General features: G+C 44.9%; 2 protein-coding genes across 4 annotated transcripts; both read right to left on the bottom strand.

Annotated features, from left to right (window-relative positions):
- Positions 1–1,640: 1,640 nt before the first annotated feature.
- Positions 1,641–12,878, bottom strand: rcc2 (regulator of chromosome condensation 2). Of its 3 annotated transcripts, none has more exons than XM_035643895.2 (14): positions 11,725–12,418; positions 11,494–11,630; positions 10,672–10,894; positions 10,404–10,497; positions 7,354–7,497; positions 7,056–7,187; positions 6,747–6,835; positions 6,031–6,145; positions 5,157–5,323; positions 4,871–5,051; positions 4,591–4,696; positions 4,080–4,152; positions 3,918–3,995; positions 1,641–2,119 (listed from the first exon to the last, which is right to left on the bottom strand). In XM_035643895.2, the coding sequence occupies exons 2-14, from the start codon at positions 11,508–11,510 to the stop codon at positions 2,015–2,017; spliced, it is 1,524 nt and encodes a 507-aa protein (XP_035499788.1). In that variant the 5' UTR covers positions 11,511–11,630; positions 11,725–12,418; the 3' UTR covers positions 1,641–2,014. The 3 variants fall into 3 exon arrangements, with proteins under 3 accessions (XP_035499788.1, XP_035499787.1, XP_035499786.1); XM_035643894.2 differs by having other exon boundaries at positions 11,731–12,418; XM_035643893.2 differs by lacking the exons at positions 11,494–11,630; positions 11,725–12,418 and adding an exon at positions 12,433–12,878.
- A 2,886-nt stretch (positions 12,879–15,764) lies between these two features.
- LOC118316257 (60S ribosomal protein L22) lies at positions 15,765–19,142 on the bottom strand. The gene is made up of 4 exons (XM_035643898.2): positions 19,031–19,142; positions 17,299–17,406; positions 17,072–17,196; positions 15,765–15,961 (listed from the first exon to the last, which is right to left on the bottom strand). Exons 1-4 carry the CDS (start codon positions 19,040–19,042, stop codon positions 15,817–15,819), a joined length of 390 nt encoding a protein of 129 aa, XP_035499791.1. The 5' UTR covers positions 19,043–19,142; the 3' UTR covers positions 15,765–15,816.
- Between the last annotated feature and the right edge of the window lie 476 nt (positions 19,143–19,618).

The raw sequence follows: 19,618 nt of genomic DNA, 5'->3' as shown, positions 1-19,618 counted from the left end.
GGTCAAATTAATCCAATGTGTTGAGTAATTTTCATACACGTGAAAACAACAGTGACGCGTGTGCATGTAGCACAAATGACAGACAACAAAAATAATTTTAACATGAAATCTTTATTAAACCATTTCAATGAAAAAAACAAAACAATGTAGCCCAGATAAATTTCACTATAAAAAAAAGTATGCGGTACAGATCACCTCTGCTGTTTTTAAAACAACACGCCTCCTCTCCCAGCACATCTCCATACATAGGAACATCTCCAGACAGCACATTGGTTCTAAAACTTCAGCGCTGCTTGGAATAATTCATAAGATTGGAATAATTCATAACACTCAAACGAGCAGAGAGCTAGCGGACAGTGTGTTCTCGGAAGGACTGAGGTGTGCATCCTGGATGCAAACTCTGAAGACTACAAAAGGAATGTAACATCGAGTGAAGTGCACTAACTCAGAACATCATGTTCCAAAATCCTGATTGTGATCTGTGGTGGTGGTGGCGGCGGCGGCCCCCCCCCCACGTCTAACCAATCAGCCCGGTCAGCTCGTCCTCTGACCAACAGAAACACTTCCATATCCTGAACATACACATAGAAAAAAAGGCACAGGTATGGAGTGTTTTTGAAAACCTTTGAAAAGACCCTCAGTAGGAAAAGACCGAGGGGCTTTCGCTGTAGCACCCGTAATTGTGACAAACAAACGCTATCATTTCAAATACTGCGACAAAAAAACAACAGAACAGGAGACATGAAGACAACACACGTTTGGCTGCGTTACAAAATGGAGAGGGGATTGGGGGGAAGCACAGCTCTGCACGGTGTGAACTGCGGCTGGTTCACTCGAGGTGGGAAGAGAAAATATCTTGAATCTGGACCCTTTATTGTGAGAAAATCCGTTTGCTGGTAGTTGAGATGTGTGGTTATCAGACTTATCCCCCCCATGGGGCCAGTATTGTAGCAATATTTTGCGTGTGGAGATTTGTGCTACTGTATCTCAATCCATGCGTGCATAATCAGATTGTGTGTTGGTAAAGGAATCTGCAAATGCGTGTAAAGAATGTGGAGATGAATGTGTACACAGACATTAATGGCTGAAGGCAAGTCGTCGTTTTTCACGTGATTTTTGATTCGTCTGTGTACACATTGTTGTTTTTTTAACCCTGAGCTGAGGTATGGAAAGTGAGGCGGCCGCGTCTCATGACTTCTCCAATGCGTTTTGTAGACGGAAAAAGATAAGAGAAATGCCATAGGAATTCAGGGGATGTGGGGTACCGGGCTATTTTTTTTTTTTGAATTCTAGTAAACAATGGAATTATTGTGGGAAGTTTCATGGCTTGATTTACCTGCCGATTGCAAAAAATTTTAAGGTGCATAGCGCCACCTACTGCGCAAGACTGTAACATCATGTAAATTACTCTAGCATGCATAGCAGCGCAGCAAGAATCACCTGTTGAGCTGCAACAGTTATCCGATTAATCGATTAGTTATCGACTAAAGTTATTGCCAACTATTTTGATAATCGATTAATCAGTTAAAAGTCAAACTTCTCAAAATTCAGCTTCTTAAATGTGAATATGTTCTGGTTTCTTTGCTCCTCTGTGACAGTAAACTATATATCATTGTGTGGACAAAAAAACCCATCATCTCTGGGTTTGGGAAACACGGTCGACAGCTTTCACTATTTTTTGGACCAAACAACTAACCTTTTAAGCGAGAAAATAATCAACAATATTAATCGATAATGAAAATAATCGCTAGTTGCAGATAGTTACACAACGAGAGAGATTCCTGTAGGCATTAGCAGATTCTTTTACACACAAAAATCTGATTACGCACACGAGGATTGGGATACAGTTATACAAATCTCCAAACACGCTCCCAAATAATATTGCCACAATACTCTCCCCATACCCCCCAACTCAACCATCCCACTGGTGCACCACCATGTCCAACAGGTGTCCCTGCTGAGCAGCACTGGTCTCTGGCCCAGTGAAGGAGGTCGAGGTGTCGCCGTTGCCGGATCAGATTGTTCGGGGGTTATACTCCGGCAGCTTTTTCAGTTTCTCCTGTTCCTGCTGAGTGTCCTGTCTGGCAATAACCAGAGAGTGAGCGTAGCCCATCACCACCTGCAAGCACAAAACATATGACGCTCGGTGAGCCTCTCGACAGGAACGGGACACTGTACTGCTTCTGACACAGAATCATTCTTTAGGACCTTCTACAGCTTTCTGCTCTACCTTGAAACAAGTGAGGAGCAGTCAGACGTTTTACACTGGTGCAGATCCCCTATAAAGATGGAGGACACTCTCCACTTCCTCCCATTGGTCAAAACAGTTATCATGGAGTGTAGCCATGGTATTGAGGTCCCAGTGATATTTTTGCAGCCAGCCACCAGGAGGAGCTGTTATGACTTCTGTTGTTACATGAAGTCAGTGGGCAACACATTTGTTCCTACTGCACCGACATCACAACTCACACTCACTCATGAAACTAAAGCCAACGTGGGAGTGAATGTGAGCTGAGCAGACAATGGTTCATGTATTTATATGAACTCCAGATTACTCCCAGGGTAGATTACAGTAACCCGATCATCTCCACTCTCCCTCTGTGCCACGTTTACACTTTTTACATGCGAGTATGTGAGCATGTAAATAAAGAATAAGTTATCTGATGAACTGATATCCATGCTGCTGAGAGCATGAACCCTTACTTCTTCTCCAGCCCCAACACTACAGGCTCAGGAGATGGAGAGGGTCGTCCACTAACCAGAGGGTTGGTGGTTTGATCTCCAATTCCTCCAGTCTGCATGCCACAGTGCAATTGGACAAGACACCTAACCCTAAATTGCCCCTGACAGCTTTGCTGGCAGTGTATGAATGTGGTAAACCGCGGCGCTGTACATGTGTGTGAATGTGACCTGTACTGTAAAACGCTTTGAGTGGTCGATAAGACTCAAACCTGATCTATATGAATACAGTCCATTAACCATTCACCACAAGGCCCACTGTTTGTTATTGAGCAAAATGTGTCAACTACCATCAGAGGAGTATCATGAAAACATTAAGGTTGTAATTCTTTTGTCGATCTTAGTTTTTCTACTAGCACGATCATAAGTTCAAAACGTAACTGACTTGGATTTTTGACCAGAAAGCTACAAGACTAATCTTATTCCCATCAGCCATCCAATGGAAGTTGTTGAGTACATGTCCCTGAATTTGTAGGTAAAAGAGTAAGGAGGGGCTTGATTGTGGAAAATTTCTAGGGGGCGCTATGGAGCCATTTGCAATACGCAAGCCCAAGGGTGCGGTCGAATTGTGAATTTTGTTTAGGAAGTTTCCTAAATCTTGAAGTGACCACTAAGTATTTCCTCAGCACCATGATAAGAGCTGCTCAGATTCTCTAAATGCTAAGGAAAGGTGCTTCAATGCTTCCTTTCCTATCTCCTTCAGCATATGGTACACTAGTGGTGGAAGGTGGAGCTTCTTAAGTAAAAGCAAAGGAAAAATAAACAGCCCACAATTCATTGCGTCAGCAATATTTAACGTGATGCGCCATGCACGAGCGTAAACGATTAAATCCGAAGTAGAAAAAGTATGAATATGACCCAGATAAGGTCATTATGTAAGTTACTGTTACATATGAATCATTTACATTTGAAGATGCACATTTTGTAGTCCATCTTCGGAAATGTGTAGTTTCACCACGGCAGACGCATCAATAACATCCGTCGCGTAATTTGCCTTTTCTTTAGTGGTACGAGTCCCACTTTAAACCGTGTGACGTTTTCCACTGAGGTCAAGTCAAGTAGATATGAAGACGATTCGAATCCACCCCAAGACCCATATCAGATTAAACTTCTCATTGTTGTTTACTTATTGTTTCTAACCTCTTAACAAACACTTTTTTATTTTACGTTCCATTTACCTGCTCTACGTAGACACTGTCCAAGGTCTTGACCTCTTGGGCGGTGGTGGAGGATTTGGGTTTGTTATCTCCGTATCCCTGGAGGAGAGAAGACAGAGGTGAGCCCCTGACCATCACAACAGACAATACAACACCCATATGTAATAAACCTGAGGGTCTTACCAGCTCTCCGAATGTGGGCGAGGGGCCCCAGCTGATCGTACTCTCATCTGCGGCGACAAGGATGCTGCTCTTCCTGATAGATATAAATAGTCAGACATCAGACAGAGAGAAACTAAAGCAGGATGGGGAGTCACTGTCCAGCCCTATAGTCACCTCCTGCTGGCTTTATCTTGCCCATGATGTACTTAACTATTAATAAGCAGGGACATCGGCTGGTTGGTTTCACACACCGTTCTATATTTTGTTGTATTCATTAATTTAGTAGCTTTAATTGAATGATGGGGTTACGGTATCAGTCACGGTCACAATCTGGCCCTCTGGTAGTGAGGAGAAAGTTTTTGTGGTGCTCTATCATCAGAGTTGCCCATCCCTGGTCTAACATAACATTCCCTTGTTGGTGAATCCAACAGTAAAGCAGTGGGGCTGAGGGTGACAGACTTGACACGTGGTGAACTGTCCCTTTACAGACCCCACTGTTACGGAGAAAGAACTAAATGACGTCAGCACTCACCCACACGCCAGGCTGCGGATCTTCCAGCCGCACAGATCCTGCACAGACTTGGGGTACATGGTGGACTCTCTGGAAGTGTTTGTCACCCCCCAGAAAAACAGCCCCCCTGCAAATACAACGCTGGTCAACCACTACAGGTACAACAGCCTCAGTGATCATATCCATCACTTTAACTTGGTATTCAGTATCATTAGCCTCGGCCAGAACATCAGGGAGAATTATAGAATCTGAAAATATTTCCACTTCTGAAATTTGACAAAAATGTAATGTCTGTTCCTACCCATCTCATTGAGAGCAAAGGAGCACTGGTAGCCTGTAAAGATCTGACTCGCACCACGTCCGGGAAAGTCAAAGAGTTTGACCAGTCGAGGAACCATCTCGTCCTTCTGCTCCGTGTGGCCCAGACGACCGTAGCCTCCGAAGCCCCAGCTGAATACTCGCTTCTGAGAGTCCAGCACCAGCTACACACACGCGCACGCACACACACGGATAATGGGCATTAGTGAGTAAGCTTTGTTAGAACTGTTCAATTTGATTTGGTTGTAATGACACTAATAGTTTCTCACCGTGTGGTTCCCCCCGCAGGCCACGTCTCGGACCACCACGTTCGGCACGGGCATGACCTGGCCGTCTTTGGACTTCTCGATGAAGATGGCGACCCGACGAGGAATGAGCTCGCAGTCAAACTCAATGCGCTGGGCACGAGCGATGAACTTCCCATCGCTGTTGTGACCTTCAGTGACAAAGGGGACAAATATATGATGTAATACAACCAGTTTCTAATAATATTGCATGCCGGTTGATACTTAGCAGGTATTAAAATATCGGATTTACAATTGTCTAAAATACGCCCCCACCCACGCCCCTACAGGGCTCCAGACTGGGACCAGTTTTTTAGACCTGCAAATTTGCAGACATTTCTTTAATTACTTTTTTTTTCCATGTTGAAAAGAATCGGAGCGAGTCTGCCAGTGTAGGCCAATTTGTGTGTGTGTGTGAGGGGGGGGGGGTCTGGGAGTGGGGTCAGTAAAACTATTAAGATGGGTGAAAATGTGAATAATTGCAATGCAGGTCGATTTAAGTCTCCTAAAGTTTTCAGTAGGTTGCAACAGTGCCTCTCTGGAGCCCTGCCAAAGATGACCCTGTGCAGTTTTTGGAGCTGCAGCTTGTTTTCTAGTGAATCCATACATTGACACGCTGTAGTCCTAATCGATTATGTCCGAATGTAGTCATGACTATTGTTAAAAGTTGTTTCATGTTTCTCACGCACTGATGATCTAAAAAACTGCGGCCAACACTGCTCTTCCTTGTGTTCTCAGCAACGGATACTTCCAGTTGGAAGTCAAATATTAGTTAGTTACTCAAACTCACTTAACAACCCTCACAGAACGCATACAAACAACACAGAGAACAATACGTGTCTGCAGGGTGTGAGCGTACCCAGCTGTCCATACTCCGGGCAGCCAAAGGAGTAAAGGTTTCCCTTGCAGTCCACCACCATGCTGAATTCTGCACCACAGGCCACCTTCACCAGGGGCTGGCCATTGTAGGAGATCTGCAGGGAGAGAAGGTTCACGACAGAGAACATTCATTAACATGCTTAGAGAGGACAGCGAGTTATCCCACAACACTTTTTACATCCCCCTGATGTACATAGGAGAAGGCAGTCGCCACTACTGGCTCTTGATGTGGTCATGGTATTTAACAGAGCCGGTCGTGTAATGTTAAAATAAACAGTGCCCCTGTAACTTCTTGACATTCTGTGAACTGACTTCTGCTAACAGGCTGGGGCCTGGCATAGATGTAGCTTTGGATGTATCCATTTTGATCATGTCAGTTGCCTTTTCACGTTTGGTACTTTTGGCGTGGGTCAATCAAGCTCACCGTGTGCTTTGAGCTCTAGTATGTTTCTCTCGTAAGTTTCCTTCTCTACTCACGTCTACACACGTTGTTACTTCCTCAGTCGGGGAGGGATACTGACCTGTGCAAACCGATTCAACGTCATAGCCGTGGTATATGCTTAATATACCAATCAGATTGCATGATTTGAGCTACCTGTTTTATAACATTCACCACATTATTCTCTATTGATATTCTGCCGACAGCAGGTTTAGATGTGCACCACATAGGAAACACTGGGGACAGTAATGACTTACTGGTGCTGGGCTGAGGACGGCATCAGTCTGGTTGCCTTGGCCAAGCTGACCCAGTTTGTTCTCACCAAAAGAGTATGCAGTGCCATCCTCTGAGGAGAAACAGTGAGCGAGCGGTCAGCAAACACAGCAGCATTCACCAACCATCACACTCTGTGGGATGAACTTCAACATAGAGCTAGAGTTGTTGTTATTATTATTACGACTTAACAGTATCCTGGTTTTCACTAAAATAGATCTGAAATCAGCTGCTGTGCTGGAGTTAAAACAGAGACATCCCTGACGATGAACCCACACGGAGGGTCGGTCTACCTGTGAGTGCCAGGGTGTGATTGCGTCCACAGGCTGCAGTCACAATCACGTGTTCTGCCAGGGCCTCGATCAACTTGGGAGCTTCCAGGCGCTTGGTGTCGCCATGACCCAGCTGACCTTTGTCATTACGACCTGAGGGAGGCAGAAACCAAGTTTAGAGAGGGAGAACAAAGAACAAATCCACTTACTCTGTCAGTAGTCAGAGCTGTATTAACTAGGTATAAACTAAACCCCTTACCTTTGGGGTTTCATTTTTACCAGGAAAATTATTTGTAACTGAACACAGCATGTTTCTTACCCCAGCTCCACAGCCGGCCCTCGGTGGTCATGAGGAGACTGTGTGCAGCACACGGCCCAGACACAACACAGCTGACCTGGACATCATTCAGACAGCCGTAGCGGTGAGGACCCCACAGATTCTGGCCAAGGTTGCGAAATGCAGCTGGAAACACAGAAACAACACATCATGATGTGATGATATCCACTTCAAGATCAACCGTCAACACAGGGGGTATCATGATATACTGGTATTCCTGATAACAGTAATGACTGAAATGTTCTTGTAGATATTGTGAACTCATGATTTAGTCATGATAATGGTGTAGTTAAAATATGACGTGACAGCCCCAGTATGGATGGACGCGAGTGCTCCATTCCTAGAGTAGTCGATTGGTGAACAATGGCACTCAAGTTTTTTGGGGGGGGTTTTGTGCGCGGGCGTTCTTCTGCGCTTGACCCGAGACACAAACACCTTCCATTTTTGGAACCGGCAATTCGCCTCACCATATGAAAGAAGTTGTGCAAGGCCCAGACGAAAGGGCCAGTTCTTGACATAGATGTGCAGTGGCGAGCAAGACCAGTGTGCGCTGCGCTTCTCGGTTGACCGGAGTACAACAGGGGAGCGGCACAAGGATGCACACGACTGTGCGGGGAGAGAGAGCCAGGGGAGAAGCGACGCTTATTTCAGTGAGCCATGCATTCGTCCTAAGCAAAACGCACTGGAGTGGTGGAAGTCCAACAAGCACTGGTACAAAAAACTGAGTGTTCGGGTATCAGCGGAGCGCGTCTTCTCCACAGCGCGGGACTGATCATAAACAGAATGCGTTCTCGCCTTTCTCCTAAACACCTCTGCATGCGCGTTTTCCTGAGCAAGAATTTAATGTTTAGTGTTTCCAAAAGCCCATGTGTTTTTTTTTTAACCACTACAGGCATACAAGCGTTTGTTCGACATTAAGTCAAATAAAGTGTGACCTGCAGATTAATTAGGTTTTTGTGGTTGTGAAAAATAAATCCATAAAGGGTAGCCGTGACAGTTTTGATTGAGAATAAGCATTAAGTACTGGGTAGGATGTGTTGCTGTGCAACATTATTCCTGCAGAAAGATTCTAAAAATAGATTTAGAAAAACAAGTACTCGATTGTTCCTCGAGGAATTGATGGGATCCCTCGATCTTGGAATTTACTACTCGTGTCCATCCTTAACGCAAATCCATTTAAGACAAACTCCTACCACACTTATTTTTCAGGCTTTAAGCTTCAGCACATTATATTAAGGGCCAAGTCTCCATTTGAATCTGAGCAGGTTTACATCAGTGTAGAAAGAACTGTGTGGAGATACAGTCCTTTACAGCACACGGTGCACAGATTCAAGGAGTTCAAGGGTAACTAGACGAAAATTTAGTGGGAAATCCTCAGGGTCAGATACTGTTATGTCTTGGGTCCACAGTCATCAGCAGACTCTTTGTATCTGCCCTGGTGATCCTCTACCTTCAGCTCCTCTTGTTGGGGCCTCTATCGGACTTTAGTCTGCTCGTCAGCCAGTGGATTGCTGCTTAGTCAGGCCGACTCCACCAGTCACATCCCACCTCTGGTCATGTTGAGGATCGTTGTCATGTGAAATGTTGAATGATGTCGTCCTGCGAGTTTTGATCCATTTGACTGACTGTGAGCACAGAACACTGTAGACATCTGCAGTCATACAGATTCTCCTATCAGCAGTGAAGTCATCAGTTAATGTCAGTGAGCCCGTTCAACTGGAGCCACAACAGATGAGGTGAACTGCAGCCTGCTCTGTTTTCTGAGATTCACCAGGGGTTTGAGTGTTGTGGGGAATCCTCTGAACCTTAAGCTAGATGGCAACTCTCAGCTCTCTGTGAGCTCTGCATCTCCCGCAGTTATCTACTAATATTACTAACGTAAATATACTAATATTAGAAGGACTGTAAGCAATTTTAATCAATACACTTTTTGTAAAATTCTGCAAATATTTCCTCACGGTCCACTAGCTGTTTGTTGTGTGTGAGCGCTGAAAAAGTAATATCCATTTCAAGATGTTGAAAATTGAATATGCTGAAGCCTAAAATTATAACTTTCACAATAGCAGATCCTTAGCAAATATTTTTCTCTCTGTACAGAATTCCCCATTATAGGACCTGTGTTGATATAGATGTGTAGATGTCCAGATACTTCCAACCTTAAAAGCATGATGAGTGCTAGTTCACAATAAAATAATTATTTGAATGTGTGTTTGGTGCTCTGGCAGGCACAGCATCTCATCCGTCTTAAGATGGTCTTTGTCTATGCAGCTGCTCCTGCCGAAACCCCCAACCCCCATTCAGTCTCAACAATGCTGATTTATCAGTGTTTACCCGAGTAATGAGAGCAGGAGGGAACAAGGCAGTGCGCAGCGTGCCCTAGGCATCAGTGGGCCCGCAGCAGCAGGGGGGGTAGCACTGAACATGCATACATATGAATAGACATTAATGTCACATTCAATTAATGGGATCTCATAGTATTAACACGTGTTCTGTTCATCCCAAACAAAGACACATATCTATATTCACCCAAAATGTGGACGTATGGAAAACCTCATGAAACCTTTGTACAACTCTCTTGTATCTCGACTGTTAACCACAGTGAGTGGTCATATAGAGTACAGGGAATCCACAGACCAAATCTAAACATCCGATTCCCCACTGTGATCACAAAGCTCGGGGAGGCTGAGGAAACACTGCACACACTTGTAAGAAACAGTCGCAGCAGGTAACGTCTCTTAGAAGTTGTTGGCACATACGTTGACTCATTTAAAGAAGACAGGGTTCACATTTCCCCACTGGACAGACTTTACCATACCAGGGCTGCTGACTTCTTCTCTTGAACGTAGAAATGATGATGGAAATAATATCAAACGACTTGCCAATGATAGCTACTAACAACTGTTATCATCAACGTTTATACAGTAATGAAGTAAAACTAGCAACATTTTGATGCATCAGTATACAGAAAGAAGGAAAAGTTGTATGTCCCACTCTAGACTGGACCCAGCTACTTGATAGGAAAGATATTCTACCTTGTTGTTTGGGCACCTCCTTTCTTCCAATCAAATCCCAGTTGGTTGCTCCAAAGATGAGCAGTTGACCTTTTACCTTTGGGCACTCAAGTTTCTGTGGAGAGGGAACAGTGAGGTCAATAACATGAGTTATGGTTCATATATTGTAGCCTAAACTCAAAGAGCTAACCATTTCAACAACAGCTGCTGAATGACTGTACCTGTGATTGGATTAATTAATAAAACAAATATGGCAAGCCAGTTATTTCAGACTATGCATAAAACTCACAATTTTCTCTTTGACGTCGTCTGCCACAGTGACGGGCTGCAGACCAGACTTGGCGGCAGGTCTGCCAGGTTTCTTGTTGTTCTCCTGCTCAAAATCAAACTCGTCGTCACTGCTGAAGTCTCTCTCTTTCCTTTTCCCGCTGACCCTCTTCTTCTTCACACCACCGTTCCCTGAGATGTCCGTCACCTTCTTGCGTGGCATTTTTTCAATCTGACAACTGTTTCTGTGAGAAAGAGGCGAGTGGATCAGGGTATTGTATTGTGACATCTATGTGAACTTCAGACCACAACGGTGCGTCACAGTAAAAATGAAGTGATTACTGGGGATAAAGTAATAAGAACAAGGATAATTGAAAATGGAAGATTTTATAAATAACTTGACAGAAATATAATCCAAGAATGGCTCATGCATTTATACAATTGTGAATAGCAGTCATTCATGTTCGAAGAACAGCACAGACAGAGAAACGAGTGACACGGATTAACATATATGAAGAAAGTAGAGCCTGACCAATATGGACTTTTTGGGGCCAATGACGATATTAGGGCGTACAAGGTCCCTGATACATCAGCCGATATATATATCTATATAGATATAGATATATATATATAGATAGATATATATCTATATAGATATATATAATTTTTGTAAATCTGTCAATGTAAATATGTCGTTATCAAACCTTTATGACAAAGAAATGTAATTGAGGCTTGGTATTTTAGTTAAACCACAAACTTGATCATTAATATCTGTAAATTGATTTTTTTTTAAAACAACCAAATAACTAAAAGTTGAATCAAGAAAATAAAAAATGATTGTTACCTGACGTGTAAAACCATGCAGATTCAGGCTCACATGTGTCGGACGATAATATCGGCCGATACCGACATGTCTGTGAAGGGCTGCTATCGGCGATATGATCGGCCAACCGATATATCGGTCGGGCTCAGGAGAAATATCTATGGAATCAACATGTCGCGCAACATTAAGTGGACTTTAACCATAACTCTTCATTAACAGCCTGTGGACTTGTGTCGTGATTAAATCACTTACTCTTACATTTCTGTTTTCACGACGGAACAGCATCTGTCCCACAGGAGACAAGTCAACTTCAAAGAGCCCCGGCTCCGTGTGTCGTCGAGTCGCCGCCATTAAAAAAATATATAATCAGGCCACTTTTTTCTCAAAATATGTTCCTTTGTGTTCATTTGAAGGACAGCGGGTCGAACCCGCCGCAACGACCGACAACTGCAGCGAACCGACGTCCGTCCGTCCGTCCGTCCGGTAGCCAGCCGCTAGCCGCTAGCTAGCCGCTAGCCTCATTAGGCTAACGAGCTAGCCGCTGTCGCTCTTTGTTCGCATGATGCTATTGGGCAGCGAGCTAGCCGACGTGCTAACGCACTACATGTAAAAGTTGCCGTCGCGCCGCTGGTCCGCCGCGACACGCGCGAGGAGCGGGTTAAAGTCCGCGTGTGGCCCCGGGAGAGCGACCCCTCCCCCCGGACCGCGGGGTCGTAGAACCCGTCCACGGCAGCGCACCGGTCGGGTTCTCTTTGTGCTAACGCTCCGTCGTCACGGTGAGCTAACGGGCGCCCTCAACGAGCAGCCGGGCGCCGGCGCTCCGCGGAACGACGGGACGATACAACAACAACAAAAGTTTTCAATATTGTCGTGGGAGCGGGGATCGTAGTCCCGCGCGGCCCGCGGCTCGTGTCGCGGACCAACGCGCTGTCACGCAGGTCCGAATGTGGAGGAACGTACCGGTGATTTCCTGATTCGGCAGCTCCGCGTCCGTCCGTCCGTCGCCGGTTTGATGATTGATTTGAACAAAAGAAGCTGCAGTCTGCTTTTTCACACCACGTGATTTGCATTTACCACTCGTACAGGAAGCCGCGCGACTCGCCGCCGACACGCACCGGACGGAGGGGGAGCGATCCCGGACCGGCGGCGGTGGGTCGGACCCGCTGGATCGGAAAGTTCCTGCAGGACGGAGACACAACCAAAGGAAGGAATTGAGATCAGTGTGCAAAGTTTCTGTCACAAGTTGGACCACCAGCTTTCATCCGCCTGTCTGTTCATTATTCATTTGTGTTTCTTATTGGAAGGCTCACTTTAACCCCCCTGTTATCCTCACATGTACTAACATTGTGTACCCCTTGACCCCAGCAACTCAATCCTCCGGAAAATTATTATAATCAAAAATAATAATCAAAAATGTTTAAATTAAATGAAATTAAAACTTAACAAATTTGCAGCTTCACGTCTCCGTGTTGCTCTGCACACTGATTGTATACTACTGCACTATTTCCACTGTTAAGATTTCATGTAAATTCTTTATATTTATTATACTGATTCTATATATTGATTGCAATCAGTATATTTTTAACATTAGTGTTTGGTATATATTGTTTATATTTTTAGAAAAGTGTGGTGTGTGAAAATGGCTGCTGCAACAGCTTGGGATAAATAAAGTACCTATCCATCTATTTATCTACCTAGAGCCAGAATGCCTATTATGTGACTATGGAAAAATATGTAAATCACCATAAAATCTCTATGAGACATGGTGGTTGGAAACATGGTCCTGCCAGTGTCAGTATTCCGCAGGCTTGCTGTTGCTTCCAAAATGAGCAACGCAATGTAGGCTTTGACGTTGGTCACAACTGTCCCCATGCGTTGTAATTCTTCTATTTGCATGTTGCATCGTACCGATACTGAGGAGGAAGTGTCAGAGGACCATGGACAGACATATGAGCATTATGGCCAACGTTCAACTGGCTCAAGTGATGAACGTGATGGCGACTGAGCAGAGGGACAAGACTCAGTTGCTCAAATGGTGATTGGACAACCGAACCTTTTTCCTAGTCCAGGTTGTCTGGATGAGGAGGACATTGTTAAAACAGAACAACAAAGTGAAACATGAATATGTTTGGAGGTGGAGCATGCCGGAGCAGAGGACTTGTTCTAATGATCACTATAAATCCCATGTTACAATGTAAAGCAATCTGTCTCTCCATGTTACAAATGATTTGTTTTGAAATGCAGTGGAATGCACATCAATGTTGATATCTACATATTCAAATGTCATTCACATCATTAAATCTTCAAAGCCCCAAAAATGTATTCTTTTCCCCCCCAAAGGCTGGCACACTGAAATATTACCAATAGCCAGGATTGACCCATTTACGAGATCCAGGATCCAAGTTCTGTTTTCACAGATTTTATAAATGAAACAGAAGTCTCCGTCCCTGATATGAATGAAATAAAACACGTGCCATAACCGGTGATGTTCCACAAGTTTTAGCTGCTGCTGGATCAGTCCACCTTCGTTCATTGCAATATCATACAATATGCAGCATGTTATAATGTTTGATATTTCTCGTGTAAAGCAGCTCACAGCTGTGATAAGGCTAATAACACTGGTTATTAATTGTTAAGCTGGTGGGCAGGAGATGAGCAGGGTCTGAAATGATGGTACGTTAGTGGACTGCGATGAAGGATTGTCGTAGAGCTGTCTTCACATACACGTCGATTTGATAAAGAACAAGAACACCAATGGCTGATGAAAGTACTTCCCACACAGATCACTGAGCAAGCTTTGGTTGAAGTGAGGCAAAAAAAACATTTTGAAGAAAGGTGAGAGAACAAGAGTAATATTCTTAAAGAAGAAAAACTGAGATGATGAATTTCATCAACTGAACTTTTTCAAGAAGAAGAGTTGACCATGTTGTCTGCTCTTGTATTAAAGTGAGAAAGAAGAGATGACCACGGCAGTTCATACTGAAATGGAGAGACGTGGACTGCGACAGGAAACCCGAATTAAGTTTGAACTAATCTGAAACCTCCTTGTTTTTTTCTATCTGGACCTGGTCTCATCTGGTCTAGGGGTGAAAAAACTGTGAAATCACCCTTTTTTGGTATTTTCATGAATAGAATTAAGGTTTCACAAATCTGAAACTATTTTTTACAGAATCTTTGGCTTCTCTCCAGTCCAGATTTGACAAGTCTAGGTATAGTGGTTTCCTATCTGGACCTGGTACAATACGAGGGGACAGGTCGCTCAGCATTGTTAGTTAAGTTCCCCTTAAGCTGTGAATCGGAAGCCAACTTCAGCGCTGTGACAAATATAACGTCGCTTTCCAGAACCCAAAACAGACACCTCTTGCCCACGGTCTTAAATGAAAACAACCATTGAGTCTGGTGTGGATGTCTCATGGTGGATGTTGTTGATGCGTCTGTCGTCCTGAAACTACACATTTCTAAAGATGAACCTCAGCGGCCCTATCAGCATGTTTCAGTGTTTTACCACTGTGTGTTATCACGTTATGACTCATATGTAACAGTAAAGTACATGATGACGTGCGTCTCTTCTGGATCATATTCATCCGCTTCTTCTTCTATTTCAGATTTTATCGTTTATGTTCACGCATGGCGCGTCAAGTTAAATATCGCTGCCGCAATGAATTGAGTGGCGTCTATATCTCCTTTCCTTTCACATAGGGAGGTCCAGTGTGTCCTCTGCTAAATGCATAGGAAAGGAAGCATTGAAGCTCCTTTCCTATGCATTTAGAGAATCTGAACAGCTCTTATCATGGTGCTGAGGAAATACTTCCGGGTCATTTCAAGATCAAGGAAACTTCCTAAGCACATTTGACAATTCGAACGTGCCCTGAGACTTATTCTTTCCACTTATTTATTAGATCAAGACAGACTGCAACCGGCAACTCTCTCTCCCTCGCTGCGTGCGCGCACACGCACACACATGGTCAATCACCACCATCATCTGTATATTTTACAGAAAAGCCAAACTGCTCCCACACACGAGACGAAAATGATGCGGGAGGCTCCTCCAGTAACCATGACTACGATCCATGTCCATTGTAACGTGCCTCATTCACGCCACTTCAACATCTCCCAATCTTTATATTTTCACTGCAGTTCTCTGCATCGACAGTTAAACGGTATTTTTATGCGTTATGGTTAAACTTTGCAATAAATCCTCAGATCACATGCGTTCAGAACCGTAGGTGTTGATCCGTTACACCACTAACGCCAACAGGAAATCTCAAAAGAAATCACCAGAGAGGAGCTTCTGTATTGTAAACAACATTTAATTAAATGTACAAAATCAGATGAATTGTCAATTTAATCTTCCTCCTCTTCCTCCTCTTCGTCCTGGTTGATCTGGAAGTAGCGGAGTTCGTAGCTCTCCTTGGTGTTAGCCACGACGCGCAGCCAGTCACGAAGATTGTTCTTCTTCAGGTACTTCTTGGTCAAATACTTCAGGTACCTGCAAAACAGTGGACGACAACAGTCGGTCCGGGATTAGTCCTGCCTTCATGTGGTATCGCAATTATGGTTAATACAAATTGACAAATTGCACATTTCATAATTACAAATGGGAAATTCTGAGATTCTTTTAATACAGAGTTCCAGAGTTGAGATTCAGTAATGGATGGTACCTAATTCTTTATTTTCAACAGTGCAACAAGTATTAGACGTTGCATGTATACATCATTTGAATCTGTAATCTATGTTCACTTAACTTGATACTGTCCAGTGCCATCCATAACAAATGAACTACAGTCTGCTAGCGTGGTTCAAAGTTATTACATTAGCTTGTCCACAGTAGCGTTCCTCCTGTGACACCACTTGATCTTGTTCACACGGACTCCTGACGGCCTCGTAGAATTGAAGCTGCATATGATGGGACATCGAACTGCACTTGGCTTAAATGACTGAAAATTGTGTTGGCACACATTACAGTTCTCCTTTCTTCAATGCTAATAGTAAATTTAGGAACTTTAGCATCACAGTTAACTGGCACTACATGTGATCTGCTCGTTGTTTTTTTGTCGTCCACTATGAACTAAATAATCTGCCCTAACCCTTCACCAGGGCCGCGGTCAGGGACACGCCAGCAGTTTAGCTTAACATTTGAAGGACCTGACATTTTGATGTGATGCAGACGAGCTTGTCATACCACTTTACAAGTGAAGCAATAATATAGAGAAAAATAATACTAAAACATTCAAGAATAGTATTAATTATGTTGGTATGAGATCAGTACTGGACTTTTTCTGTACTGTGCTGGTTGGTACTAAAAAGAAAGAAACGTATTTGTGTGTTTGTGTTTCTCGTCTTATCACCACTGTCATGACTTTCATGTGGGCAGAGTGAATGATACAAACTCTTTACTCAACACAGTGAGTATCCGACAAGAAGCGGAATCCATTGAAGTGGGATCCAGGTAACTAGAGGTCGTTCTCACTGACAAACAGATGCTGTGAGCTCGTCGTCCATCGTGATGCTGGATAGTCTGACTCAATCTCTAACATGAATTCCCTACATCTAATATCAGACGGGGGGGGGGGGGGGGCAGAGTGCCACTGCTTCTTACCTTTTGGAGAAGGGCACCTCAGAGGACACCGTGATCTTGCTCTTGCTCCTCTCGATGGAGACCACACCGTCACCGAGGTTGCCTGCCTTCCCGTTCACCTTGATGCGCTCCTGGAGGAACTGCTCCTGGAATCAGCAGACGCACACAACATCGCAGCGCTCAGTCTCAACACCTGCAGTTCACGCCACATGTTCCCTGTGACTCTCATACTGTTACTTGTGACTTACAAAGTTGGCGGCGTCCATGATGCCATCTTCAACGGGATGGGTGCAGTCCAGTGTGAACTTCAGGAGCTGCTTCTTCTTCTTACCACCTTTACCGGTGCTCTGCTTCTTCTGCTCACAGAATACAGGATAAACGCTGAACTTTACACAGAGTATCAAAGTAGCTTCCCTGTCATATTGAGGGGTCGGACGACAATATCATGAAATTAAAGTTGCAGTTCCCTGAGGCATAAGAACATTGAAAGACATAAGTCACTAAGAACTAAGAGTTGGCGGTATCTCTAATGTATTCCTTGTTTAGCAGCTAGTTGTACATGAAATGTATTAAATGACAAGATCGCCAATACCGCAACTACAAATTGTCACGTAAAGATTTTGTCAAGCCGCCGGCACAAGGCATGCTTCGGTTTTGTCTTCGTCGGTCGGTCGCACACGCACAGAGACACAGAGAGAGAGAGAGAGAGAGAGAGAGCTGTGGACAAAGCTAATAAACCAATAAAAAAATTACTTTGGAATAATACTGTTTGGTTTCATTTCACTTGGTTGGGATTTCCCCCCCTTTTGCATGCATGTTTAAGATTGTCCCCATAATGAAAGTAATACACATACTGGTGTGACTGTATGCATCAAAGAATTAATTTAAATTGTGCATTCATTAAGTGCTTCAGAGGAGATTTGACAATATGGCGATATATATAGTGTATCACAACATAACAAAAATAGATCGCAATATTATTTAAAAGAACAAGAGCAATGAAGTGCAGGGCAGCTGCACTATACTGTATAGTTACAGTAAGTAAACAATAAAAACGATGGAATTCTATGTTATTGCACTTTGAGAAACAGTTCATTTTAGTGATCCTTCAGTGAGTGTGTGTGTGTGTGTGTGTGTGTGTGTGTGTGTTTGTGTGTGTGTGCGTGTGTGTGTGTGTGTGAGAGAGAGATGTGGGGGGGCATGTTCATGAGTCTAACAGCTTGGGGAAAGAAGCTGCTCTTCAGTCTCAGCAGCAGTACTTGGTTGACAGATTGGCTCACAGACACTCGGGTGTTATCGTTAGCACTTTGCTACTACGACGCACTGACGTTGCCCCCCCCCCTCCTCCTCCCTCTCTCTCTCTCTCTCTCTCGGTGTCGGACACGCTCACACTCGGTCGAACTAACTGTGACCCCGCGTCTGCAGCCGCTGCTCCGGCGAGACGAGCCGCTGTCCCGGGACAACGTGGCGAGCTCGGTCCCCACCGACCGACAGGCAGCCCGACAGACCGACCGACCCGCCGACAGACCGAGCGACCGACCCGCCGACCGACCGAGCGAGCGAGCGACCGAGCGACAGGCAGCCCGACCGACCCACCGACCCGCCGACCGACCGAGCGACCGACCCGCCGACCGCCCGCCCGAGCGACAGGCAGCCCGACCGACCCACCGACCCGCCGACCGACCCACCGACCGACCGAGCGACCGCCCGAGCGACAGGCAGCCCGACCGACCCGCCGACCGACCGAGCGACCGACCTGGCGACCGACCTGCCGACCGACCCGCCGACCGCCCGCCCGAGCGACAGGCAGCCGCAGGCCCCGGAGGAGCTCACTACGACACGTCCGAGCCGGACCCCTCCACCCCGCCCTCCCTCTCTCGGACCAGCAGACCGCCCCCGGCCCGCTCCCTTCTCCCTCGGGCCTCACGCAGCGACAACACGGACATTTGTGCGACTTTCTCGACACGCGACTCTACTCACAATAGGCGCCATGGCGGAGAAGCACGGGAAAAGGAAGATGACGCGGGTGTTCTTCTTCTAGTGCGTTTCCGGCGGGCGGCGGGCGGTCGAGCGCGATGCTGCCCCCCACAGGCGAAGAGTGGCGAAGCCTTAAGACCACTGCCAGAAAGTGGAAAATTATTTTCAGAGGTGGTAAAAAAAAAAAAAATACAAAAAGCCAAGATCTGACAACTCCTATTTATTACATGGACAAACTATGTTCTACACTGATTACAAGTTTCCACATTAAGAACAGATCGTCCGGATGTTCTTTTGATAACTTTCAAATATTTGTCTGGACCACAATGTCCCAGTCCGATCAGCCGAGTTAGAACCATGTCATCCCTTCTTCCAGACTTTACCAGCAGTGTGGGAGCCAAGTTACATCTCTGCAGGCTGGTGTTTAGTTGAAATAAGTGCAGTTTATATCTTGTTTGGTCATTTATGTTGGTTTAAGAACAATGTTTGTTAAAGGCGGCAATATTTAAGTTTCTGTTCAAATAGCAGAAGCAAGTTATCTAATGGAAGATGGTGGTGATGACACCCTAAACAGCCAATACCAGAGTTAAA

Source organism: Scophthalmus maximus, chromosome 3 (genome assembly GCF_022379125.1).
Source record: "Scophthalmus maximus strain ysfricsl-2021 chromosome 3, ASM2237912v1, whole genome shotgun sequence".
Classification (NCBI taxonomy): domain Eukaryota; kingdom Metazoa; phylum Chordata; class Actinopteri; order Pleuronectiformes; family Scophthalmidae; genus Scophthalmus; species Scophthalmus maximus.
This window is presented reverse-complemented; position numbering and strand designations above follow the sequence as displayed.

What these genes read in the sequence shown, in the direction of transcription:
- rcc2 (XM_035643893.2), bottom strand. Translation starts at nt 12,542, where the DNA reads ATGCAAATCACGTGGTGTGAAAAAGCAGACTGCAGCTTCTTTTGTTCA. An exon ending in CCCGGAGTATGGACAGCTGG is followed by an intron (nt 5,324 to 6,030) that starts GTACGCTCACAC and finishes TTGTCACTGAAG; the next exon opens with GTCACAACAGCGATGGGAAG. An exon ending in CCTGCGGGGGGAACCACACG is followed by an intron (nt 5,052 to 5,156) that starts GTGAGAAACTAT and finishes GCGTGTGTGTAG; the next exon opens with CTGGTGCTGGACTCTCAGAA.
- LOC118316257 (XM_035643898.2), bottom strand. An exon ending in TCATGGACGCCGCCAACTTT is followed by an intron (nt 17,197 to 17,298) that starts GTAAGTCACAAG and finishes TGCTGATTCCAG; the next exon opens with GAGCAGTTCCTCCAGGAGCG. An exon ending in GAGGTGCCCTTCTCCAAAAG is followed by an intron (nt 15,962 to 17,071) that starts GTAAGAAGCAGT and finishes ACTGTTTTGCAG; the next exon opens with GTACCTGAAGTATTTGACCA.